This window comes from Aspergillus pseudoviridinutans (genome assembly GCF_018340605.1).
Source record: "Aspergillus pseudoviridinutans IFM 55266 DNA, scaffold_1, whole genome shotgun sequence".
NCBI classification, from domain to species: Eukaryota; Fungi; Ascomycota; class Eurotiomycetes; order Eurotiales; family Aspergillaceae; genus Aspergillus; species Aspergillus pseudoviridinutans.
In genome coordinates, this window is record NW_025091281.1 from 3,298,366 (window position 1) to 3,316,684 (window position 18,319).

General features: G+C 49.8%; 6 protein-coding genes across 6 annotated transcripts; 3 read left to right on the top strand and 3 right to left on the bottom strand.

Moving 5' to 3' along the window:
• Positions 1–135: 135 nt before the first annotated feature.
• On the top strand, positions 136–2,249 carry Asppvi_001152 (guanine nucleotide exchange factor MON1; the record flags this gene model as incomplete). Its single annotated transcript, XM_043297455.1, has 4 exons — positions 136–748; positions 803–1,665; positions 1,731–1,912; positions 2,132–2,249. The coding sequence occupies 4 exons, from the start codon at positions 136–138 to the stop codon at positions 2,247–2,249; spliced, it is 1,776 nt and encodes a 591-aa protein (XP_043153390.1).
• A 247-nt stretch (positions 2,250–2,496) lies between these two features.
• Positions 2,497–4,321, bottom strand: Asppvi_001153 (proline iminopeptidase; the record flags this gene model as incomplete). The annotated part of the gene is made up of 9 exons (XM_043297456.1): positions 2,497–2,808; positions 2,869–2,965; positions 3,030–3,168; positions 3,225–3,245; positions 3,303–3,467; positions 3,518–3,603; positions 3,667–3,911; positions 3,976–4,217; positions 4,273–4,321. 9 exons carry the CDS (start codon positions 4,319–4,321, stop codon positions 2,497–2,499), a joined length of 1,356 nt encoding a protein of 451 aa, XP_043153391.1.
• Positions 4,322–4,696: 375 nt separating this feature from the next.
• Asppvi_001154 (pyridoxal phosphate-dependent decarboxylase family protein) lies at positions 4,697–6,217 on the top strand (the record flags this gene model as incomplete). Its single annotated transcript, XM_043297457.1, has 1 exon — positions 4,697–6,217. The coding sequence occupies one exon, from the start codon at positions 4,697–4,699 to the stop codon at positions 6,215–6,217; it is 1,521 nt and encodes a 506-aa protein (XP_043153392.1).
• Positions 6,218–6,473: 256 nt separating this feature from the next.
• On the bottom strand, positions 6,474–8,610 carry Asppvi_001155 (putative Kelch repeats protein; the record flags this gene model as incomplete). The annotated part of the gene is made up of 3 exons (XM_043297458.1): positions 6,474–7,907; positions 7,960–8,105; positions 8,166–8,610. The coding sequence occupies 3 exons, from the start codon at positions 8,608–8,610 to the stop codon at positions 6,474–6,476; spliced, it is 2,025 nt and encodes a 674-aa protein (XP_043153393.1).
• A 5,899-nt stretch (positions 8,611–14,509) lies between these two features.
• On the bottom strand, positions 14,510–15,651 carry Asppvi_001156 (uncharacterized protein; the record flags this gene model as incomplete). The annotated part of the gene is made up of 2 exons (XM_043297459.1): positions 14,510–15,382; positions 15,466–15,651. 2 exons carry the CDS (start codon positions 15,649–15,651, stop codon positions 14,510–14,512), a joined length of 1,059 nt encoding a protein of 352 aa, XP_043153394.1.
• Positions 15,652–16,624: 973 nt separating this feature from the next.
• Positions 16,625–18,071, top strand: Asppvi_001157 (telomere maintenance protein PBP2; the record flags this gene model as incomplete). The annotated part of the gene is made up of 2 exons (XM_043297460.1): positions 16,625–17,134; positions 17,187–18,071. 2 exons carry the CDS (start codon positions 16,625–16,627, stop codon positions 18,069–18,071), a joined length of 1,395 nt encoding a protein of 464 aa, XP_043153395.1.
• Between the last annotated feature and the right edge of the window lie 248 nt (positions 18,072–18,319).

Sequence of the window (18,319 nt, forward strand, 5' to 3'; positions counted from 1 at the left end):
CGCCTCTTCATGTGATTATTGATTCCTCAATGATAATTATGTCTAACACCACTTGACTTATTCTGATGGTTACTGTTCACAAATGAAGCAGGACCACCTCATAGAACTGGCATCGATGCGCGTGATCTGCGTACGATGAACTCGAACTCTCTTGAGCAACCGCAGGTCTCACCGGGCGATGACGGTGCTGGAAGGAATAACTACGGAGCTCCAGAATACTCCGCGAAAGGACCCTCGAATACCGGTAGCGATGACTCCTCCACGAGCTTGGAAGAAAGACCTCCACCCCTCCCCCCGCGTCCGAGCACCTTGAGCTTATTAGATGAAGGGTTCATTTCATCTCGGTCAGTCCGGCAGTCATCATCAGCTAGCTTGCAGGCCAAGGCTACAACAGCCGTGTCGATACCGGATATTAGCCTCCTGCAATTGAACGATGGCGGAAAAGAAAACCTCCCTACCCGTGGTCCTTTTGGGGCACTAAGAGCCAAAGCAAGCCTCACTCAGCTTACAGCTTCAAGAAGCAGTGATGCCGGGGATTCTGCGAGTATTAGAAGCACGGCACTCAACACAGAGCTCGGTGAGGCGGAAAACGTTTTCGGCGACTTTCTTGCACAGGAGTCCGGAGATGTCCAGCAGGACAGCAGCGGGCTTCTTCAATTTCCTGAATTTCAGGCCGATGATGTCGAAGACGACTTTACCAGTGAATTTGAGCCAATCGGGGAGCTGGATGATCAAGGCATGAATGAAGGTTAGTGATGACCGATGGTTGTGTAGTGATCATTTCACTGACTTCAAATCGCAGAGATGCTCCTTGAGAGATGGAAATCTAAAAGAAAACACTATCTCATCTTGTCTGCTGCTGGGAAACCCATTTGGACCAGGCATGGTGATGGCGGACTGATCTCGGGTTACATAGGTGTCATTCAGACGATCATATCGTTTTATGAGGATGCGGATGATCGTTTGAGTAGCTTTTGCGCCGGGGATACGAAGTTCGTGATCACTACCAAGGGTCCATTATACTTGGTAGCCATTAGCCGACTCTTGGAGAGCGATGAGCAGCTGAAATTGCAGCTAGAAGCCTTGTACATGCAGATTTTGTCTACCCTAACACTGCCCTCGTTGACACATCTCTTCTCTGTTCGACCGTCTACCGATCTCAAACGGCCCCTGCAAGGGTCCGAGACGCTCCTGTCTACTCTGGCAGATAGCTTCACAAAGGGATCACCGTCCACTTTCCTTTCTGCATTGGAATGCTTGAAAATCCGCAAGTCACATCGACAAGCCATTAATAATGCGCTTTTAAAAACCAAAGCCAGCAGCCTCTTATACGGCCTAGTTGTTGCCGGAGGGAGACTAGTCAGTGTTGTGAGACCCAAAAAACACTCACTGCATCCTGGTGATTTACAACTTCTCTTCAACATGATCTTTGAAGCAGAAGGCATCAAAGCGGGAGGTGGGGAGAGCTGGATCCCAGTCTGCTTACCTGGATTCAACAGCAGCGGGTATCTATATATGTATGTCAGTTTCCTTGACCTCCGCGAAAACTCAGGCAATGCTGCCAGCGAGACCACGACAACAGAGCAGTCCGTGGCGATCATCCTGATTAGCCCGAATAAAGAGGGGTTCTTTGAAATGCAGGAGATGCGAAATTCACTTGTCGAGGTATGCCAACCTGTCGCTAGAACCCGGTTTGTTCAGGACAAACTAACTCGATCCGGCGCTGGCAGCAACTGGAGAAGAATAATAGTATCAAGATCATCAAAGAAGCTATTGATGGAGGTCGTCCGACTACTACTGATATTGTTCCCGGGACCGTCTTGCATCATTTCTTGTATAAATCTCGGGCAAACGTTCAATTCACAATGTCCTCTTACGACCCTGAGTTCACATCGATTTCTCGGCGTCGAAGGTTTGTCAATTCCTCCCTGCCATCACTTAAACCCTTTTTATGTTCGTGGGCTAATGAATTCTTGGGGCTTCTTTTCTTCAGATTGATGTCAACATACAATAACCTACACTCTAGTATTCATGCTAAGCATGCTCATGTGAAAGTTCACCATTGTATCTCCCAGTCAGCCAGTTCTTTTGCTTGGGTGACCCCAATATTTGAACTTTACTGTGTTGCTAGCCCCAACGCTAATCGCAATGCACTTGCACAGAGTGCAAGTAAGGTTGTCCAGTGGGTACAACGGGAGGAAGAACGGTTGTTTATAATCGGTGGAGCTGTAGGTCATCCGCAAGAGTGACTTTTTTGGGCTAATACTGATTTCATTTCGAGGTTTTCTGAAATCCATACTACTGAGGTCCGCTGAAAGGCGAGGCCACCTATGTGCAACACGTACGACTCTCTTATCAACACAGATCAAGAGCTCAAAGTCGTGGTGCTTGACCGCCTCGGACTGTCCCTAAGTCAAAATCTAGGGGCAAAGACTTCGTCATTTGCTTTCGACGCGGCTCATCTAGTAATTGCACCTTACAGCTCGAGCCAACGGTCTAGTCGATCGTGTCGTCTCGTAGAGCAAAGAGCTGCTGCATGACCTCGTCTGCTTTGCTTCGGATGGCGTTATGATACATAACGTTCGTGACAAATTGCTTGATACCCTTGATATTTGCCGCGGTCTTCGACGCCAGGTCGAAGTGGACATACATGTCCTCTACGTACGTCGCTGCATAGACGGGGACTTCGTTGGTCGCGAGTCGAGCCTCATCATAAAGCTGAGGCCACTCGGCCGTCGTGGCAAGGATGTGTGCAGCGTCTTTGACTTGCTGCAGTTCGGTGTATGACTCGAACATGTCTTTATAGATCTATTGTGACGAGTCGAAGTTAGCCGTCGCTGCGGGGAATCTACCGGAGAAAAAGCCTACCATTTCTCCAGTGAACAATATCTTTGGCTGCTTATCGTCAATGTTGAACTGCGCATCAGCTGAGCGTAACCGATCTGCGGACCAATTTGAGGCTTGCCTGGAAGGAGTTAGTGATTATTTCGCTTCCCACCGATAAGCTAGTTGCAAAAGGCCTTTCTCACCCTTGGCAGTAGATCGCTTCATGAAGAATGGCGTAAAGGATATTGTTGTCGAAGCCACCGTAGCTGTCGATGGCGGTCAAAGTTGGATGTGTGAGAAACCCGAAGAGCTCCAAGTCGTTACAAGCGCGTAGGAGCAGATCTGGCAACTTCGGAGTTAGTGAGAGATAGAATTCGAAGTATACGGTGTTATATCACCATGAACGCTGTCAAGACCGCCTGCAAGTCGTTAGACCCTCCAGTTGTTTATTCATCAGGGCAATCGAGTTCACATACCGTGCATTCCGAACATGATACCAAGTTGCTGAATGCGTTCTGGTGTCAGAGTGCCTGATGGCATTGTGACCCGGTTCTCTTTCAAGTACTGAACAAGTTTCTTAACTCGATCAACGTCTTCAGGAAACTTGGTATAGTATGCGTTGTTTCTCTCCTTGACCTTCTCTTCTTCGAGTCAGAATTGGAACAGACATGCCAACTCAAGCCCAACATACCGTATGTCCGCTCATATACCGTATCCGGACCATTAAGAAGAGGAGGAAGCCCGCCGCAGATGAAGGCCTCTGTCAGTCCTTCTGGGCTTTGAATCAGATAGACATATTATCAATAAAGCTGAACAATATGGATGCAGTGGGGGACCTACAACATAGAAAGATACGTTACGGCACAGAACCCACCGAAACTCTGGCCGATGATACTCCATTTGCGTTGGTCCTCGGGGTAGTCCGTAGTGAGGCATCGACGGATGGCTTCGCAGTCACGGACAATATTATCCGCACGGAAATGCTTCAGGTACTCGGCCTGTTTCACTGCATTGCCTTGAAGGGCGAGAGTCCGAGCCGTTATTGTCGAGCTCATGCCTGTACCACGCTGGTCTAGGAACAGCACCTACAGACGGTGAGGACATAAAGATCCAAAGAAGAAATACCTGAGACAAAAAGAAAATACACACCTGGTACCCCTTGTCCAGCGCTGTTCCAACCCAGCCGTACTCTTGCGGAGGTCGACAGCCCATTCCCGGGCCTCCTTGAAGATAAACCAACCAAGGGAGCTGCTTCTCGCCCTTGCCATTGGAAGGATCAACTGGAGTCTCCAGACGGCGGACGCTTCGAGCAAAGAGTCTCAGATTGCCGTCATTGGGCTTATAGTAGTTCACGGGCACATCAAACAGCAGCTCTGCCACGCGAAACTTGCCTGGAGATTCCCGCTTGTCAGCGCACAGTACGAGCAAAGAGTCCAATCGACGAACCTGGGATATTATGAATTTTCCTATCGATTAACTTTGCAGCCATCGTCATGGTTCTTGTGTATTGGGATGTTGGTTAGGACTGTAGGAGTTGTTATCAAAGCAATGGAAGGTAGCTGCAATGTGAGGGACTTTGAGGAGGGGGAACCGCTAAATGCTGCGGAGGTTAACTAGGAGGGCTGCAACGGGACGATCTACCGCATCAACGGAGGATAGAAATATATTGACTAGTCTCCATCGCTAAGAACTCAAGCAGTCTCACTTCAATCATATCATAAATCGTGTTTCCCTTTAGTCATACGGCTAACTAACTAGTTAATTTTTAGTGCTTATCTACCAGAACTAGGCTGCAACGTATCTGGGGTTATATATGAATCATATCCGTTTCTAAACGCTTACACTCCAACAGTCTGAAATGTACTCAATCATGGAGTCGAAAGACGTCGATACCATACTCGAAAAGCAGCGTGATTTCCAACAGGAATTATGGATGATTGCCCAGAGCGAATGGAAGTCTGGCATCTTACCAAGTGCCAACGATTTGGCACGCGCACGAGCATCTCTGCCACAGTCGCTAGCCAATGCTGGAATGGGTTTTGAAGCCGCCAGGCAGCATATTCTAGACGACATTATTCCAGGCTTGAATGGCAACAGTATCAGCCCCAATTACTATGGCTTCGTCACTGGCGGCGTAACGCCCGCGGCGTTGTTTGCGGATAACGTGGTCTCCGCTTACGACCAGAACGTCCAGGTACACCTTCCGGAGCATTCAATTGCTACAGACGTCGAATATAATGCGCTGGGTTTAATATTAGACCTCCTTCAGCTGGATCGAAGCTCTTGGTATAATGGTACATTTACGACTGGAGCAACCGCCAGTAACATCCTTGGTCTGGCCTGTGGAAGAGAATTTGCTGTGAAAGCCGCCGCGAAAAATCGAGGCGCCACTTTGCAGAGCGTTGGAGAGCATGGGTTGTTCGAAGTCATGCAGGCCTCTGGTCTGTCGGGACTACAGGTACTTTCGACGCTACCTCATTCGTCTCTGGTGAAAGCAGCGGGCATACTAGGGATCGGCCGTGCAAACGTGAAGAACGTCTGCCGTGATGATAATCCGCTTCTCTTCGATCTAGCCAAACTCGAAGCAGAATTGGCAAGATCTGAAAAGGCAACTATCGTCGCTGTGTCATGCGGTGAGGTCAACACCGGACATTTCGCGACGGCTGGTCTTGAAGAAATGCTTGAGATACGCAGGCTCTGCGATGAGTATGGAGCTTGGCTACACGTCGATGGGGCCTTTGGCATCTTCGGGCGGGTTCTGGACAATAGTCTGGAGTTTGCTTCCATCAAAAAAGGCTCTCAGGGTATCGAGCTAGCAGACTCCATCACGGGCGATGGACATAAACTGCTGAACGTGCCGTATGACTGTGGGTTCTTCCTTTGTCGTCACGCCACAATAGCACATGATGTCTTCCAGAATGCCAATGCAGCCTATTTGACGGGCAGTATATCGGATGGGCCCTCAATCCCTTCTCCGTTGAATATTGGAATTGAGAACTCTAGGCGATTCAGAGCGTTGCCGGTCTATACCTCGCTGTTGGCTTACGGCCGCGCGGGATATCGAAATATGCTCCAGAGACAGATACGGCTGGCTAGGAAGATTGTCGGATGGATGTTTGATCATCCGGCCTACGAAGTATTACCGGAAGCAAGTAACAAGGAAGACCTACTCGAGACCACGTTTATGAGCTTCCTCTTCAGCGCGAAGGATGATGAACTCAATCAAAGGCTGGCATCGGCAATAAATGCAACTTCCAGAATATACGTTTCTGGTACATCGTGGCAGGGCAGACCGGCTTGCCGCATCGCTATCTCGAATTGGCGGGTCGACGTGGAGAGAGATTTTGCGATCGTGACTGATGTTCTGGAGAGCGTGGCCAAAGATAAATAGACTTGTCTCGGTCTTAATCATTCACCTGTACAAATGTTTGCCTCGATTCTTCCGGCTAGTCATGGGATGTTGATAGTCAGCACGTGTATATATTACTGAATGTGGACATGGGCTCGGTCCATTCTATGTTCGTCTGTTCCTGTGGTGAAGTCTTAATGTCCTGAACTATGCAGTGGATTAAGCATCAGCGAGAAGTTTAAAGCTGAACAGTATGCATCTATGTTAAAACCATTGTGGTATACATCATTTACATACATCACCTACGTCGCCCTGCACCACCAAGGTTATCAGTTCGGTCAGCGATGCTGACAACCTCGCCAATGCCAGCCGCTTCTTGTTCATCTTCCAGAGCCATGATCTCCTCTCTGCTATCCCACCACTTTTCTTCCGCCATGTTGAACGCATCCTTGCGTAGTTCCTTGACATTCTTTTCCACCGTAATGCCCTTCTCTTTCAGAGCATCTAGCAGGATCTTCTGCCATTCCTCAGATGTACGGCTAAAGAATTCACGCAAACTCTCGAAAGGTCGGGGCAGAGGTCGGCTGTCCTGTACAGAGGGCTCTGCTTCCTGTTCCTCCACTTCAAGCTGCTCCATTCCTTGGGTGACTGACGGTACAGTGATTTCGGTAGGAGCTGGAGATGCAGAGTCCAAGGGCATTGCGTTTTCGTCATCGTCTTCTTCCTCCTCGTCTTCATCTTCATCGTCTTCGTCCATCTCATCCTCACTCTCCACTTCGTTGAGAAGATGCCAATTGTCTGGTTCCTTGTAATATAGTTCCTTGACACCGTCGAGTTTCACCAAGTCAATGGAGTACATATCATTGAAAGTGAACTCTCGGTCGCCTTTCTCAAATGTTCCGCTGAATATGAATAGGGTATCGTCTTGCACGGCCAGTTGGGCATTGAAACGCCTGTGAGGCATTTCGAAGCGTACAATAGAAGGTTTCTCTGGCTCCGTAGGTTCGTCCTCCATTTTGTGCGCGGTTGATTGAAACTCATCATCATCGTCCAGATCCCGGAGCCCTCCTTTTGCTTCTAAAGCTTTCAGATTTTGAAGAAGCTCCTCTTCGTCGGCCTTTGCCCGGTTTCGAGATCTCATCTGGTTGGCCTGCTGCTTCTTACCGGTTGCTCTTGGACGGCGAAGAGTCAGAGGGAAGAAACGATTTCTGTCAGTGTTCCAAGCCAGCAACGTGTCAAAGAACTCGCTATCAATTCCCTCTTCACTGAGTTCAACGTCATGGACACCGCCGAACATGATACCTCGTCCTTTGTGGTACGCCATAGTGGCGCCAGCACGGGGCGGGTTGGGCGAGTTTGCGGGCTTCTTACGGCGTTCCCAGCGTACTGTAGGAGCCGCGGACGCAGGGGCATCAGCGTCAGGTGGTGTAATTCGAAGAAACCAAGTGTCCTGATGAACCATGGGCTTCATAGTCATCCGTTGAGGACCACCCTTCTGTGGTTTTCCGCCCACACCGGTAGAGGCCTTCACGCGAGAGTAACCGCCGTACAGCACGGCCCCAGACTCGTGTGGCAAGAATGAGAATGATGACCGAGGATCGGGTTTTTGAGCTGCCGGGGGCAGTGTAGGGTTGAACCATGTGAATTTTGAGCAGTCATAAATCCACAGGTCCTGGAGGTACTTTGTTTGCTGTGAAGTATCCTGAAACCCTCCGAAGAGGATAATATAGTTCTGGATGGCCTCAGCATGATATTCATTACAGGCGGATTGACTTGATACACACCTTGAAATATGTCATTCTGTGGCCGCTTCTTGCTGGCGGGCCTTTGCCTTTGGTTTCGAGACGAGTCCATTCTCTGGTGGCAGGGTCGAGATGCCAAAAGTCATTGTAATGATAGAACGTCCCCTGCTTTGGTGAAGAGAATTCGCCTGAAGATTGGAGATAACAGTTAATACGAATTTACCCAGTAAAATCTGCACAAGGCTCACCTCCGAATAAATAAACACCTCCGGCATTTCCTCCACGGCACCATGCATGTCCGCTTCGTGGTAGAGGGCTGTTGGGACTGGTAACTTCCTTCCACTCATCTCGATCAATGTTGTAGACGAAGAGATTATTGAAGAACGTAGCAAGCGTGCCATCAAAATACTCGCCACCAAATATCAAGAGCTCGTTCCGATTTGAGGGAGACGCAAGTATTGTAGCAGAGGTACGAGGAGACGGCGGTCCTGAGACTACCTCAGTGACCTTCAGAAACTTAGCTTGCTCTTCGGCATATTGAGCTAGGATCGCATCCAGATCGACGTCTTCTGCGTCACTATCTGCGTCGCGACCCTTTGTCTTGTTCCTCTTTTCTTTTTGCGCAGCCTTCTTGGATTGCTTTGCTGCTACCCGCTCCTTGTGCTCAGAGGACTTCTTATTTTTCTTGCCCATGTTGGACGATCAGTGATGGACTGGGATTGACTCCTATGTTTGTACCCTCTGATGTCCTTCTAGCTTGTTGGGTGTAGACCCCGTCTGTGAACGCGAGGCAATTACTTCTCTTAATTGATGTCACAACGGAGCAAATCCATATGTCGCGGGGGTTTAAAAAAATGCGAAAAAATTCCCCGCAATTGGCCACTTATCTTGTAAACCAGATACCACGCACACAAACACTACTACCGATGGGAACAGTAGACTTACAGACTTTACAGATGCCTGATTATAAAAGAAGACTAAACCAGGTGCAATTTCACCTATAATCTGATTTTCCTACAGAGGTACGTTTTTCGGAGACATTACAATCCTCCAGATACCACTATAGATACATCAACCTCGAGCAAAGTAAACCAGGGAAGAAGTTTACGTGACTAGTTCAGGTACGACTCAGTGGAGTTTTCAATAATGTTGAGTAAATAAATAAAGTCTTCGGAAGAAAGTTAGATCGTCTCGAGAGCATACTTTTCCAGAGTACTGATGCGTCCAGATTCCTGCCATTATTTGATGGCATCCGTGATAAGCCAAAGATAAGATTTCCTTTTTGATAGAGCTCCCACGTGATAGCGTGTAGAAACGCGTCTACTGTATGGTTTACTCTCCGCTGTGGATAATTATTGACAACACGATATCAAGATCAATACCACCATAAATCGACGCCGACATCGTTGGAGGCACGGACACAATCATGAACCTGATAGGACGTCTTCATGACTAAAAATAATCTGGACGTCCATCTCCAATGGCTGCTGGACCAAGGCCCTTCGCTATATCCTTCATTGACATCATTCGCTCAAGAGATTCAGAACTCTGCCAGCCGACAGCCTACGACTCGTCCTCAGCCAGCGGACTCGAATGCAAGCATTGATCAATCGGGTAGTATTCATGTCGGCGATTCCCAGGTCATCAGGGAAATCAGAACGAACGAAGAGAAAGATGTTGGATGTGACGCCACAGAAGTAGACGACCCGAACATGGCACGACTGCTACTTGCCCCTCAATCCGCGAGTAAATCTCGATTGCTTAGTCTCCCTGGAGAACGCCCGACAAGTACAGGAAGTGCCGAGAAAGTCCGCCCCTTAGCGCAGTCTTTTACGGAACAGAGAGGAACAGCAGACCAGCGCGGTCTTGCTCAAGGTAGGATAGCGAACTTTTGCATATGTCTCCTTGAGCTGACAATAACTTGAATCATGTAGCGACCCCGCGAGGCTTCTCTGCTTCTTTTGATACTCCTGGCCGGCCATTAAGCACGCCACTTCGATCGAAGCATGCGGTGGATCTGACCTCGCCTTTACTGGATATTGATTCCATCGATTTGACGGGCGACGTGGAACAACCTACGGCGTCGTCTGACACGGTAGAAGATTTCGGTACTCCACGGCGATTATGGACAGAGGATGTTGCGTCCCGCAAAGAACCGATCGAGAAGAAGGGCAGGAAACGGAAAAGCGACGAGTACATTTCAGATCTCTTGTCACCGAGGCGGCCATCCCACAGCCATCGATCACCCTCACCGCTTATCTGCGCGGAATCTGCATATCCTGAACGCAATGGCTTGTCAATTCAGTCCCAAGCTCGACCAAACAAATCACAACCAGCTTCGAATTGTCGTGTCTCGTCACCGGCGAAACAGCGGGAACGTGGGGCGTCCCTTTCTCGGCCCGCTCGACCAAACACTGTTATAGCTGATTCTGACGATAATGACGACATTGACAATTTGTTTCAATGGATTGATGAGGAAGATGATCCGATTCTTTGTGATAACGACGCCTTGTATCCTGTCCTTCCTACAGTCTCCTCTGTCAGCGACACCGAAACGGCGGAGCCCTCAAAGCGATCAAAGAAGGATTCTGTGCCCAGTTTACATCCAGTAAGTGCACTACCAGGAAGCAACCCAGCGCCTGCCTCAGAACTAAAGGATAAGGCGCATACGAGTGACCAGCAAGCTTCTCAGGCGCCTGGGGGTCAAGCTCGGGATCAAACCGTCCTCCAGCTTATGGAACTTCCAGTTAGCTCGCTTGATGACTTGTTATTAAATCTCCAAGCTACCGTCACAAAGAATTCGGAAATCGTCTACCAACGAGCTATGCGAGGCGAGCCCGCTTCTGAGTTAGTCTCTGAAAACAAGTCCATCCACGAGAAAATGGATGCTATACGCTTGCTGAAACAAGAGAAAGAGGAATATCAGGCATTTGAAGCGAAGCAGGAGAGCTTAAAGAAATCTCTTATACAACTGATATCACGAGGCGGTGACCCACAAACGATGCCGGACGAACTTGCTCAAAGTCGAGAGTTCACATCAAAGCTTCAGAAGATTGAGGAGAATATGAGTCGCCTACTGAGAACAGCCGGCATTGACTCTGAGACTCTGAATTCAATGTCTCGAGATGCCACAAGGCGTGCCTCGCAACGAGCTTCCTGCGATTCCCGACCTTGTACTATAGGAGCTTTGAAGGATGGGGACATTGCGCGTTTGGAAAAGGGGCGAGAAGCTCCCGGCTCTCGCATCGTGTCTCCCGTGCGGAACTCGTTCGAACGTAGTCTTTCGCGGACGAATGTAGCCGAACGCACGTCTGGCACGTCATTCAGGACGCCTGCTGAGGGTAACGCACTTGATGAGTTCAACTTGGATGAGCCGTTGATCTACGGGGAACGTGAAGCATTTACCAGAACTATGGGAAGTCCGTCACGCCCGCTTGGCAACGTCGATGAATTTGATTTCGATGCCGATGATGTGGATATGCTCGAAGCTGCGGAGCATTTTGACGACGGTCTGACCTTGACAGCCAAAACCTCTGGATATGAAACTCGCAGAGTCTTTGCTGAGACTTCTGGAAACGCGTCTCGTGTGCCTGCAACCCAGAAGTCGCAAACCCACAATCCCCTATGGAATCAAGCCCCTTGGACAAAGGATGTGAAGAGTGTTTTGAGAGATAGGTTCCATCTTCGTGGATTTCGAATGAACCAGCTTGAGGCTATAGATGCTACTTTGAGCGGAAAAGATACCTTCGTCCTCATGCCTACGGGAGGAGGAAAGTCACTCTGCTACCAGCTGCCCTCCATTGTTACTAGTGGCTCAACCAGGGGGGTCACGATCGTGGTATCGCCGCTTTTAAGTTTGATGCAAGACCAGGTGTCTCATTTGAAACGACTAAAGATCAAAGCATTCTTATTGAATGGTGAAACAAAGCAAGAGGAGAGGCAGTGGATTATGCAAACACTGTCTGGCCCTGCAGCTGAAGAACAGATCGAACTGCTGTACATCACCCCCGAGATGGTCAACAAGAGTCAAGCTCTCATACGAAGCCTGGAGAAGCTCAATAGACGACGCAGACTTGCTCGTATTGTGATTGATGAGGCTCACTGTGTCAGTCAATGGGGGCACGATTTCCGCCCCGACTACAAAGCGCTGGGAGAAGTGAGAGATCAGTTGCCTGGCGTTCCCATGATGGCACTGACTGCCACGGCAACAGAGAATGTCAAAGTAGACGTCATCCATAACCTGAAGATGGAGGGTTGTGAGATCTTTACCCAGAGTTTCAACCGTCCCAATCTGACGTACGAGGTACGACAAAAGACGAAATCTGCCGAGGTCCTGGAAAGCATAGCGGGCATAATCAAGACATCGTACCCTAATAAGTCCGGCATTGTCTATTGTCTGTCGCGCAAAACTTGTGAAACCGTTGCAGAAGCTCTTGCGTCGCAACACAACATCAGAGCCGAATATTATCATGCTGGTATGGATTCCTCCAAGAGGGCGGAGGTACAGGAACGGTGGCAGTCCGGCCGCGTCCATGTGATAGTCGCAACTATTGCCTTTGGAATGGGTATCGACAAGCCTGACGTACGATTCGTCATTCACCACAGCATCCCAAAGAGCTTAGAAGGATACTATCAAGAGACTGGGCGTGCAGGTCGGGATGGCAAGCGCTCAGGCTGCTATCTCTATTATTCTTATCGGGATGCGACCTCTATTATGAGTATGATTGACAAAGGCGAAGGTGGCAAGCAACAGAAAAATCGACAGCGTCAAATGTTACGGAACGTCATGCAGTACTGTCTTAACCTTGCGGATTGCAGAAGAGTGCAGATTCTTGCATACTTCAATGAGTATTTCCGCCAAAATGACTGCAACAACTCTTGCGATAATTGCAAGTCTGATGCTATTTTTGAGCACCGTGACTTCTCTCAGCAAGCCGCTTCTGTTCTGAAGATTGTGCGATACTTCCAGGGCATTGAGGACAAGGTTACTATGTCCTACTGCGTGAATATCTTCCGGGGAAGCGTAAAAAGATTCCGCTCCCCTGAGCACAAGGATGCGCCTGGTTTCGGCGCAGGATCAGGGTTGGACTTGCAGGTCGCGGAACGACTCTTTCAATCCCTTCTTGTCGAGGGGGCTCTCTTCGAAGAAAATGTGGTCAACGGTAGCAGATTTGCCGTTCAATATATCAAGCTTGGTCGGCGCGCCGCTGATTTCGAGAGTGGGCGGTGCAGACTGAAAATGCCCGTGCAAGTATCACCAAACGGAAAAGGCCCAGCGGGACCTGTCAGACCTCGCCCCGAAGCGCCCCAGTCCACAAATGTCTCATCACCCGTGCAATCAGCAAATCGCCGACTCTTGGCACAGTATCGTTACCAACGCGATTCCGACGGAGAAATGGACAGTGACGGCTTTGAACAGATTCGGATAGCCGGCAAGCCGCGACATGAAGGCCGCCACAGTCCGGGGCCGCCGATCACCGGTGACCAGCGATTCGACAGACTCGATTCTCTCCATAAAACAGTCGCCGAGGACTTCATGTTCTATGCAAAGAACTTCTGTCAGGACGTAGGGTGTCCCATTCATACTCATTATCATCATAATTGCTAACTTTTGGCAGTTGGTCCTCAAGAAGAACCTTCGAAACCAACCTTTCAGTGACGGGATACTGCGCGAAATGGCCATAGTCTTTCCTAAAAGTGAGTGAACCATTACTTTTCAAGCCAGGCAGGAATATGCTCATATCAAGTAGACCTGTCCGAACTTGCTCAGATCCCTGGAATAGACCCAGATAAGGTCAATCGATACGGAACACAGATACTGAAGCTCGTACGCGATGCTCAGCGCCGGTATGAGGAATTGAAACAGGAACGTGACAACAACGACGATGTAGTTCCCGATCCAAACCATCATAATGTGTACAACCTCTCGGACGACGAGGACGAGTTTAGCGATGGTGATGACCTATTCGTGGATCAACTGGTATCGATTGAGGAGGAAGACAAGGTTGTTTCAAGTCGATACTTCCCATCGCAGCCAGGGGCGGAATCCGAATCATCCGACGGGTATGGAGACACCCAGACTAACCGTTCCAAGAAAAGAAAGACTTCGTCCAAGAAGCGATTCCACCGCAAGAACCCTACCGGGTCGAGTTCGAGGACGAAAACATCGCGACCTAGAAAGAAGCCCAGTGATCATGTCGACACGCGCTCTGCTCGTTCCCGAACTGGGTCCAAAGCAAAGAATACGGCCAAGAGTACTTCTACCAGCATCGGAATGATGCCACCCTGATAAGCGCCTACGGCCTTTCTTCTTCCATGTTTCATTTACGGCATTAACGGTATATTTCAAAGACCGAGCATTGAACTTTTTGATGAGCTTTTGATTTATCTCTCGCATTTTCAGGCGTTTTGCCGCCAGTGGTTCCGGAACCGCTTCTGATATTAAAACGGTGGTCTTTGCCGGTTCTAGACTTCTTACTGTGTTGAGCGGCTATATATCCGCGGGGATGGCGTCTGATTGTTTGTCTTTTTCCCAAGTGTTTGATGATACCATTTATAAGCTGGGGGATGTAGCGCGGTACATGTAGTTATCTCAATCGACTAATGAGCGCCCAAAATCAATCAACCGCAACTTCCTAGCATCACGCGGATGGAATTGAGCGACCTTGGCTCTTACTAGGAAGCGCGAGGCCGCTGACTCGTGCGGAAGGTCTATGTAGGAGTAATCCGCATCTAGCAGAGCAGTAAGAAGAGCTCGCATCTCAGCCGCCGCCGCCTCTCTTTTGTTCAAAGGGGTTGCCTGTTCGTTGCCCTCCTGCGCAGATTGGCGACGAACAAGCTCGTCAATCCGCTGTTGGCCACTATCAGAAGGCCCCACGGCCGGGGTCTTTGGTTTCTTAGGCTTCCCATGGCTAGTGTAGCCCGCTTTCAAGGTAGCGTCTGAAATTTCCATTGCATCTCCGACAGTAGGACCGCCCAGATTTTCTGCAGCTAGCATTGGGGCAAGTGTATCTTCGACAAATTTATAGAGAGAGGTCTTCAGCTCTTCTGTGGTAGTGTCAAGTTTCTCGATCTTTTCCTGTTGCTCCTTGATGAGATCATGCGCAAGCTGCGCAGGAGTCTTCTGGACTTGACTCGATTTTTCTGCATTTAGCCTCTCAATCCTTTTCTCTACCCCGTCTTTGATTAATTGCGCATCGCGCAAATTGGCTTCTTCCACTTTCAAGCGCTGACGGTCCGCAGACAGTTTCTCCGCCGTCAGTGAAATGGAGGCCTTACTTTCCTTGACGAGACGAGATGCCTCGTCAACCGCAAGCAGGGAAGGCAACGGCGAGCCTGGACTCGGCAGCCGCGTTTCCGATTGCAGAAGAGCATCATACGCTTTCTTGGCTCGGCGCACCTGGGAGACGCGAGCCCAAGGGTCTGCCCCGATTTGAACGAAATCAATCGTGGTGGTCATGCGTAGCTGTTCCTCCTGTCAGTATTCCTCATTCATGGCTGATGTCTCTTGCGACAGTCAGCTTATATTCCAGGCGCTCATTGACGTACCTTGCGGAGCTCATCTTCATGACGTTTGACTTGAGCCTGCAGTTCCGCCAACGTCTCATCCAACTTGCGCTTGTAAGCGTCGAAATTTGCTGGGTTTATCGGGTGTTCGTTGTAGAACTCCTCCGCTTTTTGGCGCTTTTGCGCAAAATCTTGGATTTTATCAACGATTTCTTGAGAGATATCCATAGTGATATTATTTATTCTTGTGATATCCTGATCTGTCAAAGAGTCTATTGCTTGGCTTTACCCCAAGTCTCCTTATGCTTCAGGACACCCAGCAACTGAACGGACTGTCTATGATGTTACTAACAACAATTATCAATGCCATATCAGGAAGTCCATTCTCACGTGATGTCATCCCTTTTGCTAGCCCTATGTGGCCTAGCGTGACCCCGTGCCAGCTTGCTTCACCTCTTCTTGCAACATCATCTCTTCATCGCTACACCTGGAGGACGCTTCTTGATCCATCCTCATCTCTGTCTAACCTCATTCACTTCGTTCCCGTCTTTTGTGCAGCTACAAAGCCAAATAGCTGCTGCTCGCTTGTTTCTTCAGTACTTGGTGTTGATCTGATTCCAGCCGTGACGAGTCCCTTTTGGGCTATTACTGCGTGGCGGTAATTCAGCAGCCTCCGTGTTGGGAGACAACGCGTTTTTTTTTGCGGAGGAATTGCACGTCTGGATTTTTGGCAGTTGCTCAAGGCTTTAGTCTGCTCTAATATTTCATCATCTTATCCCCAACGCCCTATTGACAGCCTTCGAGCACGTCCGGATTCTGAGTTCTCACTACCATCACCGTCCAGCATCACTTCCTCTTCGCTTCATCGTACCCTCCTACCTTAGCACCGCTTCATCTTGGTGAAGCTTCCTGCTCCAACAGCCAACGCCCGTGATAACCCAGCCTCTTCACATCTTCCTCGTCGACTGTCCTTCCTCCACAGCCTCTGCTCTCTTCACTGTGCACGAACACCAATTTTCCTAGTCATTCTAAGCACCAGATTCCCTTCCCAGTCGATCGCCTGCACCAGCAAGTTTTATTGGGAACTCCTGGTGTACATAGTCGGTCAGTTCAGGCAGAACAAAGAAAGAAAAGAAAGAAAGCTATTCTCTTGACACTTCGCCTTCTTGCGTAAGTGAAGCCAGGCAGCACTGTTGACACAATGTCTGCTTCTCCATCCGCACTGCAATCGACCAAGCGTCCCTTGGAGGACCCCTCTTCGCCGTCCGGACCGAATGATCAGCCAGAAGCCAAGCGTCCTGCGTTGGACAAAGTAGTAAAGGGAGACGAGTCGGAAGCCTATACGGATGCCAAGGCTGAGCCTTCCGCTGCACCAAGTGCCGCCGCTGATGGCCAGGGCGACACTGTTGTTCCCGATGCTCCAAATGGTAAGGGTGCATCCACGGAAACGCAGCCAATCCAGTCAACTGCGTCTCATGGCGAGCGCGCTACTTCTCAGCCCGAACAGCAGCGCCCACAAGACGAGTCCAGCTGGATTCACATTCGCGCTGTAATCTCCAGCCAGGAAGCTGCCACAGTTATTGGCAAGGGCGGAGAAAACGTATCTCAAATTCGTCGTCTGTCTGGAGCCAAGTGCACTGTCAGCGACTACTCCCGTGGTGCAGTTGAACGTATTTTGACCGTGAGCGGCCCACAGGATGCCGTTGCCAAGGTTGGTTTTTGATCTATCATTCACTGTGTGAAAGGCTGCTAATTCCAAGTAGGCGTTTGGTTTGATCATTCGTACATTGAACAATGAACCTCTTGATGCCCCCTCTACCGCCCAATCCAAGACGTACCCTCTGCGTTTGCTGATTCCCCATCTCCTTATTGGCTCCATCATTGGCAAGGGTGGTTCGCGCATTCGCGAGATTCAGGAAGCTTCCGGCGCCCGCCTGAATGCATCCGATTCGTGCCTTCCCTTGTCCTCTGAGCGGTCACTTGTAATCCTCGGCGTTGCCGATTCTGTCCACATCGCTACCTACTACGTCGCCGTAACCCTCGTTGAGCAGCTCACTGAGCGCTTTGGAGGTCCTGCAGCCTCGGCTTATGCCACTCGCAGCGGTGGCCCTGCTGGCGCTGTGCCTGGCGGAATGCAGGTCGTCCCGTACGTTCCACAGCCCGCTGGTGGTCAATACGGCCATCCAGAACATTTCAAGAGACACCATCCCCACCCCAATCGCGCTGCTGCAGGCGCTTATGGGGTCCCTTATCTTCACGGTCAGCCTGCACCCGCGCCTGTGGCCCAGCCCGCTTTGCATTATGGCGCTGCTCCCCATGCCCCTTACGCAGGAGCTGGGCCCCATCAGCCTGCTCCATACGGCGCACCGCAGCCCGCTCAGGCACGCGGCGCCCCTACCCCTGCCACACCTGTTGGAGGTGTTATGCCTGGTCAGCCATTGACTCAGCAGATTTACATTCCCAATGACATGGTTGGTGCCATCATCGGAAAGGGTGGTGCTAAGATCAATGAGATCCGCCACCTTAGTGGCAGTGTCATCAAGATCAATGAGCCCCAAGAGAACAGCAATGAGCGCCTGGTGACCATTACTGGGACCCAGGAATGCAACCAAATGGCTCTGTACATGCTTTACTCGCGACTTGGTTAGTACTCCCTTTTAAGAACTTTGACAGGCAGCATTAGTGCTAACCGTAGCATGGCTACACAGAAAGCGAAAAACACCGCATTTGAGAAGACTAAGTTTCAATTCCCTGTGTCCTGGAGCAAGCCGATCGTCTATGTCCCATGCAAAAAGTCTACTATGTTCCTTGGAGGCTTTGATGTTTCTTTCGGGTATATTCTGCGTTGTACTCTACTTCTTAAGGCGCTGTCTTTCCCACTGCGTATCACTTCAGT